Raw genomic sequence first — 14,181 nt, 5'->3', positions numbered from 1 at the left:
AAAACAAAATCCATGACAGACACAAAAAACTCCACCAAAATTCATAGAAACTCAAATAGGTAAAATAGAATGAGTAAGTAAATTCAAGTATCTTGGAGAAATTATACAACAGAATGGGCTAGAAAAATTAGCAGTAGATGTGGGAATTAACGAAATGGAGAGCATATGGTTTGACAAAAAATAGTTATAACAAGAAATGCATATCTAGAGAAACAAAACTAAGACACTATACCACAGTGGTACAGCCAGAATGTTTATATGGCTGTGAATGCCTGACAATTAACTATAAGCAGGCCATAGGGGGTGCAATACAAACTACAGATGGCTGGAAAATGTGAAGTAATGAGGATATCTAAAAAAATGTAGAGGAAATCAGAAGTAGTAGTTAAAAGAAGATTAATCTGTTTTGGACATCTCTGCTGAATGACTTGCAAAACAGATGTTCCTGTATTTCTGGAAGAAGAAATCAATAGTAGCGTGGATTACAGAAATGAGGAAAGATCTAGAAAGAAACATGAAAGAATAGGAAATAACAAACAGAAATCTGTTTAAGAACAAAATTTTAAATTTCAGTGTAGAAGAAATACAACATGGACAGGAGAAAGAAAAAGACTACAAGGGAAGATGATGGCACACCGGAGAAATAGAAAATACCAAGAAAAGAAGAGGAAATGAAAATGTTTCATGATTCTCGTTGGTCAATAAGGAAATAAAAATATAAAAATAAAAAATCACAAGTTGGATTGGTGTCGAAAAATTGGTAGGCTGATGGCTGTTATGATTACAAATGATGGACAGCAAGTGAGTGTGGTTTTGAACTATTGTGCCATGTTTTGAGAAATTTAAGAGATATCTGCAGGGCTTCAGTTGAGTTCCACAAGGACTTCAGTTGAGTTCCACAATTGCTCACAATGGGCAGTTAGTAAGTGCGTCTTTGAATTACAAAACTGTGTTGAGAGCAACTTAAGCAAGATCCAATAGACTGTTTATGCGAAGTTGTCATTGTGGATCAGATGTGGATTAATCGTCATACAGGAAACCAGGCAGCAATCAAAACAATGGGTTACTTTTGGTGACTGTTATAGAAAAGGTGTCGATGCTCCCATTAGCTGAAAATGTTAAGAGGACATTTTTTAGGAAGCAAAGGTCATCGTATATGAATATGAAACCCTTCGCATCCCTAAAATTCATCGCCATAACTTTTCTGGTCGATTGAGCTAACTCTGCTTTATTTCTAGCAGATTTACGAGAAGCAGCCAATTGTTTTGATTGTTTCTTGGCATTTCATTGAATGCGACAACTCGACACAGCAAGTCCTTCAGACCTTGCTTATGTTGCTCTAAATATTTCTTCATAATTCAAAGCTGTACTCACTTGTTCACCATTAGCAATTGTGGCACCCACTTGATGTTAATTGTTTTCTTCACCAACTCATATAAAATATGAAGTGCTATTCCCGTTGACTGCTACTTTGCACGCTTGCACTCACTGATCAGCATGAATCATGTCATGGACTTTTTCAATTTCTTTGGTAACCACATCTATTGGGCAAGCTGGCCAAGACTTTCTGTGTGCAGCATTGAACAAAATTGAACTCTTATCACTGATGACGAAGGATCATTTTAAACAGTACCTAATTTTGCTTTTATTTCATCTTGTGTTTTCCCTTCCAAAAGAAAAAAAATTGTTCAAATGGCTCTAAGCACTATGGGACTTAACATCTGAGGTCATCAGTCCCCTAGACTTAGGTTTAAGTAGTTCTAACTAACCCAAGGACATAACACACGTCCATGCCCGAGGCAGGATTAGAACCTGCAACCGTAGCAGCAGCAACGCAGTTCCGGTCTGAAGCACCTAGAACTGTTCGGCCACAGCGGCTGGCTTCCAAAAGCAAAAGGTGAATCACAAAAGGACAATGCACTATTTCCATCATAGCAAAAACCCCGTAGCACAAATTACTGCAATGGCTTCCAAATTCTAACAAGCCTATGAATCAGTGCATTTTTGTTTTAGCATCATCCAATGGATGGTGGCACATGGTAGTAACACAAACTTGGTTTGTCAATGTTGCCTGTCTTCAAATATAGATATCTATTGAAGTTTCTCTTGTTGATATTTACAGCCATATTGTGGCTTTCATGCTTGAAAGCATGTTGTTTATCAGCTACTGGCTTTCTGTGCATATTGTAGCTGGATTTGTTGATGGAGTTTTCTCTCTGGCCGTTCTAGTCAGGTATTTTATTTCCCTCCTGCCCCTCAACAGCCAGAGGATGCTGACAAGCATTCCCCAATCCACCATCAAGGGATGCACTCTCTAGGTTGAGGCTTCCCCAAAATGTGAAGACAGGGACAGAGTGGAGAGAGGAATGTGGTGGGAGGACAGGAAAAAATGCAGAAGTCTATGTTCTAAGTAGTTTCAGCCAGGAGCTAGAAACTGTTGTTGTTGTTGTTGTTGTTGTTGATGATGATGATGTGACACTATTTTGTCCACAAGTCTGCAGACAAAACTTGAAACCACACTCTTCCCATTCTTCCCTTCCATCCAGTTCATAGTAAACTAAACTGACCTAGTTCTAGATTTCCTTGCTCTGGGAATATTTGCATTATGTTCTGTCTGTGTAACTTGTGTCGTCTGTTCACTGTTTGATTCTGACATTGCCTCACACTAATTATGAGATATTCTGTAGTGTGCAGAGCTCCTGAAACTTAAAACATGCAGGTCTAATACTTCAGAATTTTTCAATAATTGTGTGCTTACTGAACAGATCTGTGATGCCATGCTTCCAAGAGAGGCACATTTTCTCGCCAGTAAGTGTTCACATTTACTTCAACTTTGTAAATAGTAATGACTATATGTAAATGAAGAGTGATTTTTGTGAAATGTACATTGAAGCAATATTATAGGTTTCATTACAAAGAAATCTAGTAAATAAGTGAATTAGTGTTTTTTTTTTGTAATCACCTAGAAGTAGCCCAGTACCTGGAATCACTTAAAACCAACTATTTATATCTTATCCAAATAAAATGTGTGTAGTGCTGTGTATATCAGTGTGCTTTGAAAGGAAATAGCTACGGATAGGACAACGAATACAAAAGAATCAGTAACACATGAGAGGCTGTCAAATAAACACTAGGCAGATGGGATCTTAACAGAAGAAAGTGGGGTCCTGCTTTTCCCAATTGAGATATGTAAACCTGAAAAGTAAGTAAGCTGTTTACTATTTTGAAAGTAATCACCATAACTGTTAGTACATTTATCCCACGAGACAAGACAGTCAATGCATTCATGGAAAACTGTTTGTGGCTGCCTAAAGACTCACCTCTTCATCCAGAGCGGATCAACTGCCAAGAATCTCTTTCTTCATAGAATCAAAAACATGAGAATTGGGTTGCGGGGAAACAGGTCCATTTGAAGGATGTATAAGGGACTCCCAGTGAAATGTCTGCATCATAGCCAAAACAACCTTGGCAACATGTAGGCCCCCATGTTACCAACGATGTTTAAACTATGTTGCAGAAGTTTTGCTGGGAAGCCCTTACACATTTTCTATACAGTCCCATTTTTCTCCCCATGTGATTTCTATATTTTTGGTGCCATGAAGGAAGATATTCGTGACTGTCGATTTGCTTTGCACAAATAAGTGCGTGCCTGGGTACAATCATGGTCCTGTAGGCTACAGCAGACATTATCCATGAAGGCATTGACAGTCTTGTCTCTGTGGGATAAATGCATTAACAAGTATGTTGTTTACTTTTGAAATAATAAACAGTTTACTTACTTTTTAGGGTTCCATACCTCAATTGGTAAAACCAGAACTTTCGTAGAATCACTTTATTTTGTTTGTCTCTCTGCCTGCTAAGACCCTGTTTTCTTAGGTCTGGGTATAGGTATCAAGTTGAAATTTATGTCAAATACTAAGGTCTACAGTTCCTTGATAGTGTAAATAATTCAAGCTTCTGAGCCAAGACACTGAACAGGTGTGGCCTTATATGTTACATATTTTGATACCTGCAAGCTCACTCTTCAAAACATATAGACAATCTATCTGTGTACATAATTAAGTTTGTATGGGACCCTCAGAGTCCTACTGGCACTTGTCTTTTGTTTTCCCTCCCCCATCTGCTTCGTTTTCATTTGACTGCCCCTTATACATTCTGTAGGTGCATTACAAAATAAATGGTACAGTCATTGTTGATATCTTACCAGGTGCACACTATGTAGCTTGATCAGAGTGTAATTACATCCTTTGCTTGATTTGTTTTTAATTTTTCCTTATCTAAGCCAGCTTTTTGCGTATTTTATTAATCTGCTCTTTCTTGGACAAGCATTTACAATAATGCTAGTATATGTGTGGTCTCGAAGAAATCCATTTGTGCGAATGAATTTTTTTGGCCTAATGAATTTCCAGGTGAGTACATCATGATTGCCATTCAATAAGTAAACTCTAACATGATAATTTCTGAATTGAAAGAATTTATGAAATGTTTGCCATGAAACTTGTTTGCCCAAAATATACACTGTTTCAGTTTGCTATTAAGTGAAGAAAGAACTTAACACACCAGAAAGGCAAAGACTTGTACAATCTGTAGTAATTCCATTTTATCTAATGTGAGAGAACTTCTGTGAGTGGCTGGTTGTTCATTGCCAGCTTAGTGAGGGCGGGGAAAAAAAAAAATGGCATGTGCACATTATGAAGCAAGTAGCATGTAAGCGATTATGCTTAAGTGCAGTTCTAGTTCACCACCTGGTCCCATGGAAAATACACTAAGTGGAGCTATCATCATACCACTGAGGATCATACTGATAAAGAGCTCTTGGGGTTCTGCTGAATGGCATTTTGTCATGCTTCCGATAATTTCCCTCAATGAGAAAATTGGATAATTTTGTACTTCGTCCATCTCAGTTGCATTGATAAAATTCTGCTGAAGTAGTTACCTGTTTCAGTCTGACACTCACATGCTCAAACCACATACCTTGCCATTAACCATAATTATTCATACAATGTGGTTCCAAATGACACAGACAATTCTGTACAGCAAAGTATACAATCAGTTTTTGACAAGATAATTTAATTGGATAGATAAACAATCTACTCTCCAAGCAGTGGCAGAACACACACATAAACAAAGGTTGTAATTAGGCAACCTTTCATAGCCAGTGGCCCCTTCTTCGCACAGAAGGGTTGAAGGGGAAGGAAGAGGGGTGAAGGGAAAGGACTGGAGAGGTCTAGGAAAAGAGGTAGATTTCCGAAAAGTTACCCAGAACTGCAGGACGGGGGAGACTTACCACACAGAATGAGAAGGAAAGACTGATTGTTGGGGACTGCATTGGACAAGATTTGAAAACCTGAGAGCTTTAAAGTCGAAGACAGGGTAATACGCAAGACAGAGATAACTGCCTACGAAAACTGCCAGTGAAAACTAGATGGGTAAGACAATGATAGATGTAGAAAACTAAAATGGAGTGAAGGAAAGAGTAGTACTGTGAAGAAATGCTGATATAGAAGAAATTAATGTAAATTAAGGCCAGGTGAGTGGCGAGAACCAAGGACGTGTTTTAGCCCTAGTTCCCACCTGCGGAGTTCCGAGAAACTTGTGTTTAGGGGAAGAATCCAGACGGCGTGTGTGGTGAAACAGGCAGCAAGATCACGATTGTCATGTTATAGAGCATGCTCTGCACCAGTATATTGCTTGTTGACAGTATACACCCTCTGCCTATGCCCATTCATCCTAATTCATAATTGGTGGTAGTCATGACTATGTAAAAGACTGAACAGTGTTTACATAATAGCTGGTGTACGACGTGTTGTTTCGGATGGTTCTCCCTTTGATAGCGTATGTCTTGCCAGTCACAGGGCTGTTAATGGTGGTGACAGGAGAGTGCATAGGACAAGTCTTGCAGCAAGATGTTAACAGGGGTAACAGCCATAGGGTAGGGAGATAGGTACAGAAGGAGCATAGGCTCTGACAAGTATATTGTGGGGATTGGGAAGGCAATGAAAAGATATTCTAGGTGTGGTGGGCAAGATGTCACACAAAATGTATCTCATCTCAGGGCACGATTTAGGAAGTCATGCCCCTGTCGAAGTATCTGATTAATCCATTCCAGACCAGGATAATACTGAGTCACCAGTGATGTGCTCCAGAATTGTTTTTGGAGGGATCAGCAGTATCAGGATTGTATGTGATGGCCTGAGAAATCTGCTTTTGAGCTAGGCTGGTTGGGTAATTACATGCAGTGAAGTCTAGGTGAGACTAGTGGTGTATTGCTGTAAAGAGTCTGCAACTGAAGAAATATGTTTGCCTCGAATGCCAAGGCTCTATGGGAGGGAATATTTGACATGGGAAGGATGGCAACTGTCAAAATGTAAGTACTATTGTTTGTTGGTAGGTTTAATGTGGGCAGAAATGTGTAGCTTGCCTTCGTTGAGGATGGTTCTCAAGGAAAGTGGCAAGGGATTCAGAATAGGAGCATGTGAAATTTCATTGAGAGAAGGTATTCAGAGATTCTAGGCATTTTAACAGGTCAGTCTCATATGAGTCCGTATGGTAAAGATGTCATCGATGTATCTAAATTAAACCAGGTGCTGAAGACTTATGAATCCCAGGAAAGACCCTTCCAAGCAACCCATGAAAAGGTTGGCATAGGATGGAGCTAGGTTCGTCCCCATGGCCGTAGCCCTGATCTGTTTGTAAGTCTTTCCCTCAAAGATAACATAGTTGTTGGAAAGTATAAAGTTAATAAAGATTAGTAGGAAGATTGTATTTTTCACCACCCCCATCCCACCACTGTTGTGTGCAATGCACTTAGCTTTTCACTCTTATTAACTCATGCATGATGTTTATGTAGTAATCTCTGTCTTACATATTAGCCTGTCTTCGACCTTTAAGCTTGCAGGTTTTCAAATCTCATCCAGTGCAGTCCCCAACAATCAGTCTTTCCTTCTCATCCCGTGTGGTAAGTCTCCCCTGACCCATGGTTCTGGGTGACTTTCCCGAAATCTACCCCGTTTCCTAGACCTCTCCAGTCCTTTTCCTTCACCCCTCTTCATTCCCCTTCAACCGTTCTGCCTGAAGGAGGAGCCACTAGCTCTGAAAGCTAGCCTAATTACAACCTTTGTTTATGTGTGTGTTTTGCCACTGCTTGGTGAGTAGATTTTTTACCCATCCAATTACATAATTTCGTGAAAGTATACAGTGGACAACAATTAATCTCACTGATCTTAGCCTGTGTGTCTGTTGCAACTGACTGACACAACCAAACTCCAACAGACACATAGGTTAAGATCAGTGAGGGTATGTGTTGCCCCCACTATCCTTTGCTATACAGAGGTTGTTCGTGCCTTTCGGCACCGTGTTGTATGAATAATTATAGTTAATAGCATGGTATATGGTTTGAGAATGGGTATGTCAGCAGAGCTTTATATCAATGCAACTGAGACAGATGAAATAAAAGTAATTGTCCAATTTTCTCGGTACTAAACAGTTGCGGTCTACCATCCCATGGCAGCATGCCTCAAATAAACAAATTCCCAGCAGTGTTTGCAGAATTCTGTGAAATGATTTCTGCTATTGTCTTGACAAAATTATTGTGATGTGTCGATTCTGTGAATAATTTGTATATATATATAAAGATTTCGTTCCTTTCCTTTTCTCTTTCATTTGAAAAAGAGAGAGGATCATCAATTTTAAAATATCATCTGGAAAACTATAGAACCAAATGTGTCAGAAGCTTTTAAAAAACAGTATTATGAAAAGGAGAATTGCTATTCAACATACAGCGGAGATACTGAGTCACAGATAGGCACAACAAAAATACTGTCACAGATAACCTTTCATCCAGTATGGCCTTCGTCAAAATTAGGCAACACACACACACACACACACACACACACACACACACACACACACAAAATGCAGTCTCTGGCAACTGAAGCCGCACTGCGAGCAGCAGCACCAGTGTGTGCATCTTGGGAATGGCAGCTGGGTGGGGGTAAGGAGGAGGCTGAGGTATGGAGGGGGGAGGAATAGTAAGGGTGGAGGAGGGACAGTGAGATGTGCTGAGGAGTGCGCAGGGACAAGGTGGAGAGAGGTTAAGGCAGCTTTGTGCAGATGGGGTGCACAGAGACAAGGTGGAGATAGGTCAAGGCCGCTATGGCAGTTGGGAGGCTATACGGAGTGCAGGGAAGAGGTGGGGGGGGGGGGGGGGAGAGCGGAAAAGGAGAGGAGTAAAACTGGGTGCAATGGTAGATTGAGGGCTGTGTCGTGCTTGTATGGGAACAGGGAAGGGGCTGAATGGGCGAGGACAATGACATGAAGTTTGAGACCAGGAGGCTTACGGGAACATAGGATATATTGCAGGGAAAGTTCCCACCTGCGCAGCTCAGAAAAACTGATGTTGGTGGGAAGGATCTGTATGGCACAGGCTGTGAAGCAGTCATTGAAATGAAGGATATCGTGTTGGGCAGCTCTAACTCTAGGAATTAGAGCAACATGTCCAATGCCACCTCAAAAAGCTCTCCAAGCTGCTGACTTCCTCCTCCTGCCTTGGAGTACCACTGTCCACCACCTCTAAAACAACTTCCAAACCTCCCACATGTCCCCTCATAGCTGACAAACCCTGTCTCGCAGACCTACTACATTTACCCCACCCTCCAAAACTCCCTACCTTCTACGTGCTTCCTAAAGTCTGTAAACCCAACCACCCAGGATGCCCCATTGTGGCTGGTTACTGTGCCCCCACCAAGAGAATCTCTGCTCTCGTAGACCAATACCTTCAACCTATTACCCAGAACTCATCCTCTTATAGAAACGATACCAGCCATTTTCTCCACCGATTAACCACAGTTCTTGTCCCCTTACCGCATGGTGCTCTGCTCATCACTGTTTCTGCCACATCCCTTTACACTAACATCCATAATTTCCATGACCTTACCACTATTGAACACTACCTCTCCCAATGCCAGACGGATTCCAAACCAACAACCTCTTTCGTAGTTGCCATGACCAACTATATCCTCACCCACAATTACTTCTCCTTTGATGACATTATCTACGAACAAATCCAGGGTACAGCTATGGGCACCCATGAGGCACCATCCTATGCCAACCTATTCGTGGCCCATCGAGAGGAATCCTTCCTAAACACCCAGAATCCTTAACTGCTCACCTGGTTCAGATTCATTGATTACATCTTTGCAATCTGGATCGAGGTTGAAGACACCCTATCCATATTCCTTCAGAACCTCAACAGCAGTTAACCCCATTTGCTTCACATGGTCCAACTAAACCCAACACACCCATCTTCCTAGATATTGACCTCCACCTCAGAGATGGCTACATCAGTACTCCTGCCCATATCAAACCTACTAGTCACCAGCAATACCTCCACTTTGACAGCTGCCACCCATTTCATACCAAGAAGTCCCTACCATACAGCCAAGCCGCCCGTGGTTATCGCATCTGCAGTGATGAGCTGCTGCTCTCGAAATATACCAGGGGTCTCACTGAAGCCTTCACAGACACAAAAACAAATCTCCCGTGCCTTATCTTTCTTGTCTCCCACCATCTCCCAAAGGCTCACTGACCGGCCACAGAGAATCATTCCCCTTGTAACTCAGTACCACCCAGGACTGGAGCAACTGAATTACAGTCTCCATCATGGTTTCGACTACCTTTTGTTGTGCCCTGAAATGAGAAATGCCCTGCCTACTATTTCCCACATCCCTCCCACAGTAGTACTCCAGCGTCCACTGAACGTACGCAATATACTCGTCCATCCCTACACACCCCTGCTCAAACCCTTAGCTCATGGCTCCTATCCCTGTAATAGACCTAGATACAAGACCTGTCCCATACATCCTCCCACCACCACCACCTACTCCAGTCTGGTTACAAACATCACCTATCCCATCAAAGGCAGGGCTACCTGTGAGACCAGTCATGTGGTCAACAATCTAAGCTGCATGAATGGCCACTGACAAACTCTGGTCAAGAAACAGGTGGACCACTATGTTGCTGAGCACACTGCCCAACATGACATCGTTCATTTCAATGACAGGCTTCATAGCCTGTATCATATGGATCCTCCACATCAACACCAGCTTTGCTGAATAGTGCAGGTGGGAACTTTCCCTGCAATATAATCTACGTTCCTGTAACCCTCCTGGACTCAACCTCCATTAGTCATTGTCCTCACCCATCCAGCCCCTTCCCTGTCCCTATCCCAGCACTACATGGCCCTCATTCCACCGTGGCACCTAGTCATTTTGCTTCTCCCCCCCCCCCCCCCCCCCCCCCATCTTCTTCCCTGCCCACATCTACTCTCCCAACTTCACATAGCTGCCCTACCCTCTCCCCATCTTGTCACTGTGCACTCCCCAGCAGCACTTCACTGTCCCCCACACCCACCCTACTATCCCTCCCCCTCCCTGCCCCAGCCTCCACCTTACCCCCACCCAGACACCATTCCCATCATGCACTGGTGCTGCTGTGTTGTTTCAGTTGCCAGAGATTGCAGTCATGTGAATTGCATTTGTGTGTGTGTGTGTGTGTGTGTGTGTGCGCGCATGTGCGCGAATGTGCGTGTGCGTGAGGCCATTCTGGCCATAATCTTATTTGTGACAGTCTTTTTGTTGTGCCTGTCTGCGACTCCACATCTCAGGTATATGGTGAGTAGCAGCTTTCTTTCTCATGATATTGTTACGTTCCATCGTACATTTTCCTTTGTAAGATTAAATATATATATATATATATATATATATATATATATGTATGTGCAGTTTACTGTCCTTCACATCAGTTAGAGTTGATATTTTTGTACACCAGAATTTCAAACTGCAGAGTGGTTTGAACTTAATTTTAGGAGCAAGCAGTCTGCTTAGAAATTTTATATTTTGGAGTTATGATACTAAAAATGAATTACGGTTATAACTCATTAGGGAATCTGAGTTGTTAGCTCCTCAGGAGCATCTTATGAGAGGGAGTCATAATGATACAGTGGAATATCGAGCAGTAGACTTTTTTCTGCATTGAAGGGGAACAATGCTGCAACAATCAATGCCGAGTTTGTGGAAATACAGCAACAATGCACTATCATATGACACTCTGGTTATGTAGCACAGGTGCTTCCAGTTTGCTCAGACAAGTTTAAATGATGAGGACCAAAATGACAGACTCTCTCTTTGTAAAAAAACAGGAAATCACTAGAGACTTTAAGGTCATAGTGCTCAAAGACCAATGTCTCACAACTGAAATGATAGCATCAAATGTGGAAATCAGTCAGTTTTCAAAATTTTGCATGACATTTTGATAATGACAAAGTCTACAGCCTGGTGGTTTCTGCGACTTGTCACACCTATTAAAAAAGCCTGGTAAACAAAGGCAGCAGAAGAAATGTTGCAGCTCTGTCAGGCCAATTCAGATGACTTTTTTTTTAGTAGCCTAATCACTATGGACAGTTGCTGTTGCAACCCTATGACCTCGACACAAAGAAGCAGTGGAAGCGTGTGGATTCATCACTGCTGAAAAAAGCAACAACTTGGCCATCATTGGACAAGGTTATGTTGACTGTTTTTTGAACAGTTATGGTGTGGCACTAAGTGATTGTGATTTTAAGGGGCAAACCATCAGAGACTGCTGTCAAGATGGAACATTTCAGAAAGGTGTCTGAGGGAGAGTTTTTGCTCCAAGACAATGCCCCAGCTTGTTCTGTGTCTGACAGTGGCATACATGCTGCATCTTTGGGCAAGAAATTTCGTCTTGTGTCTGTATCCTGCTAACATGGCAGCCAAAAACTTCTTCCTATTTCTTCAGGTAAAGAAATCATTGTGTGGAAGGTATTTCCAAAATGACAATGTGACTTTTGAGGTGAGACATTTCTAGAACTGCTAGAATATAGACTTACAAAACCAAGGTCTCTGCCAAATTATCCATTATTGGGGAAAATGTGTCACATTGAAGGGTGAATATGGAGAGGGTCAACTAACACCATCATGAAGTTTTATGGTTGCAGCTTGATTTTTTTTTATTTCTTTTTTTTTAGGCAATAATTAAAACTATATGACTATCCCTCATAGTAACACTGCATGTACACGTTCAAGAAAGTATATACAGATCATGGTAGAATACTACATTTACAGTCAGTTGATCAAATCTCTGCAAATCACATTGATGTGTCTGGCAGAGAGTTCATCGAACCACCTTCACAATTCTCTATTATTCCAATCTCGTATAGTGCACGGAAAGAATGAACACCTATATCTTTCCATACAGGCTTTGATTTCCCTTATTTTATCGCGGTGATCGCTCCTCCCTATGTAGGTTGGTATCGACAAAATATTTTCGCATTCGGAGGAGAAAATTGGTGATTGGAATTTTGTGAGAAGATTCCGTCTCAACGAAAAACATCATTCTTTTAATGATTCCCAGCCCAAATCCTGTATCATTTCTGTGACACTCTCTTGCATATTTTTCAATAATACAAAACATGCTGCCTTTCTTTGAACTTTTTCGATGTACTCTGTCAGTCCTATCTGGTAAGGATCCCACACCGCACAGCAGTATTCTGAAAGAGGATGGACAAGCATAGTGTAGGCAGTCTCCTTAGTAGGTCTGTTACACTTTCTAAGTGTCCTGCCAATAAAACACAGTCTTTGGTTAGCCTTCCCCACAACATTTTCTATGTGATACTTCCAATTTAAGTTGTAATACCTAGGTATTTAGTTGAATTTACAGCTTTTAAATTAGATTGATTTATCATGTAACCGAAGCTTGACGAGTTCCTTTTAGCACTCATGTGCGTGAATTCACACTCTTCATTATTTAGGGTCAACTGCTACTTTTCGCACCATTCAGATATCTTTTCTAAATCATTTCGCAGTTTGTTTTGATCTTCTGATGACTTTGTTAGTCGATAAATGACAGCGTCATCTGCAAACAACCAAAGACAGCTGCTCAGATTGTCTCCAAAATCATTTATATAGGTGAGGAACAGCAAAGGGCCTATAACGCTACCTTGGGTAACACCAGAAATCACTTCTGTTTCTCTCGATGACTTTCCGTTAGTTACTACGAACTGTGACCTCTCTGACAGGAAATCACAAATCCAGTCACATAACTGAGACGATGTACCATAAGCACGCAATTCCACTACAAGCCGCTTGTGCGGTAGTGTCAAAAGCCTTCCGGAAGTCCAGAAATATGGAATCTATCTGAAATCCCTTGTCAACAGCACTCAACACTTCATGTGAATAAAGAGCTAGTGGTCTCTCACAGGAAAGATGTTTTCTAAAACCATGTTGACTGTGTCAATAAAACGTTTTCTTCAAAGTAGTTCATAATGTTTGAACACAATATATGTTTTAAATGCTGCTGCATATTGACGTTAACGATATGGGCCTGTAACTTAGTGGATTGCTCCTACTACCCATCTTGAATTTTGGTGTGACCTGTGCAACTTTCCAGTCTTTGGGTATGGGTACGGATCTTTCATCTAGCAAACGCGATTCTTAAGTATGGAGCTAATGCATCAACATACTCCGAAAGGAACCTAATTGGTATACTGTCTGGACCAGGTGACTTGCTTTTATTAAGTGATGTAAGTTGCTTCACTTCTCCGTCAATATTTACTTCTGCATTACTCATGTCGGCAGCTGTACTCGATTCATATTCAGGAATATTTATTTTGTCTTCCTTTGTGAACGCATTTTGGAAGCCTGTGTTCTGTAACTCTTTTTGACAGCACTGTCTGCGATAGTATCTCTATTGCTATCGCCAGAGAAGGCATTGATTGTTTCTTGCCGCTAACATACTTCACATACGACCAGAATCTCTTTGGATTTTCTGCCAGGTTTTGAGACAAAGTTTCATTGTGGAAACTGTTCTAGGCATCTCGCATTGAATTCAGTGCTAAATTTCGAGCTTCTATAAAAAGGTCGCCAATCTTGGGGATTTTGTGTCTGTTTAAATTGGGCATGTTTCTTTAGTTGTTTCTGCAACAGTGTTCTAACCTGTTTTGTATACCAAGGAGGATCAGCTCCGTCGTTTGTTAATTTATTTGGTATACATCTCTCAATTGCTGCCCATACTATTTCTTTGAATTTAAGCCACATCTGGTCTACACTTCTATTATTAATTTGGAATGAGCGTAGATTGTATCTTAGGAAGGCGACAAGTGAATTT

General features: G+C 41.3%; 1 protein-coding gene across 1 annotated transcript in view; it reads left to right on the top strand.

Annotated features, from left to right (window-relative positions):
• The window catches only part of LOC126334849 (derlin-2), a 66,313-nt gene that overhangs the window by 14,416 nt on the left and 37,716 nt on the right, over nt 1-14,181 (top strand). Inside the window, exon 4 of the mRNA XM_049997521.1 lies at nt 4,287-4,409. Coding sequence (XP_049853478.1) covers nt 4,287-4,409 — 123 coding nt within the window. The remainder of the gene's footprint in view (nt 1-4,286; nt 4,410-14,181) is intronic.

This window comes from Schistocerca gregaria, chromosome 1, assembly GCF_023897955.1.
Source record: "Schistocerca gregaria isolate iqSchGreg1 chromosome 1, iqSchGreg1.2, whole genome shotgun sequence".
Taxonomy (NCBI): domain Eukaryota; kingdom Metazoa; phylum Arthropoda; class Insecta; order Orthoptera; family Acrididae; genus Schistocerca; species Schistocerca gregaria.
The sequence above is the reverse complement of the archived record's forward strand: the minus strand, read 5'-3'. Positions and strand labels throughout refer to the sequence as shown.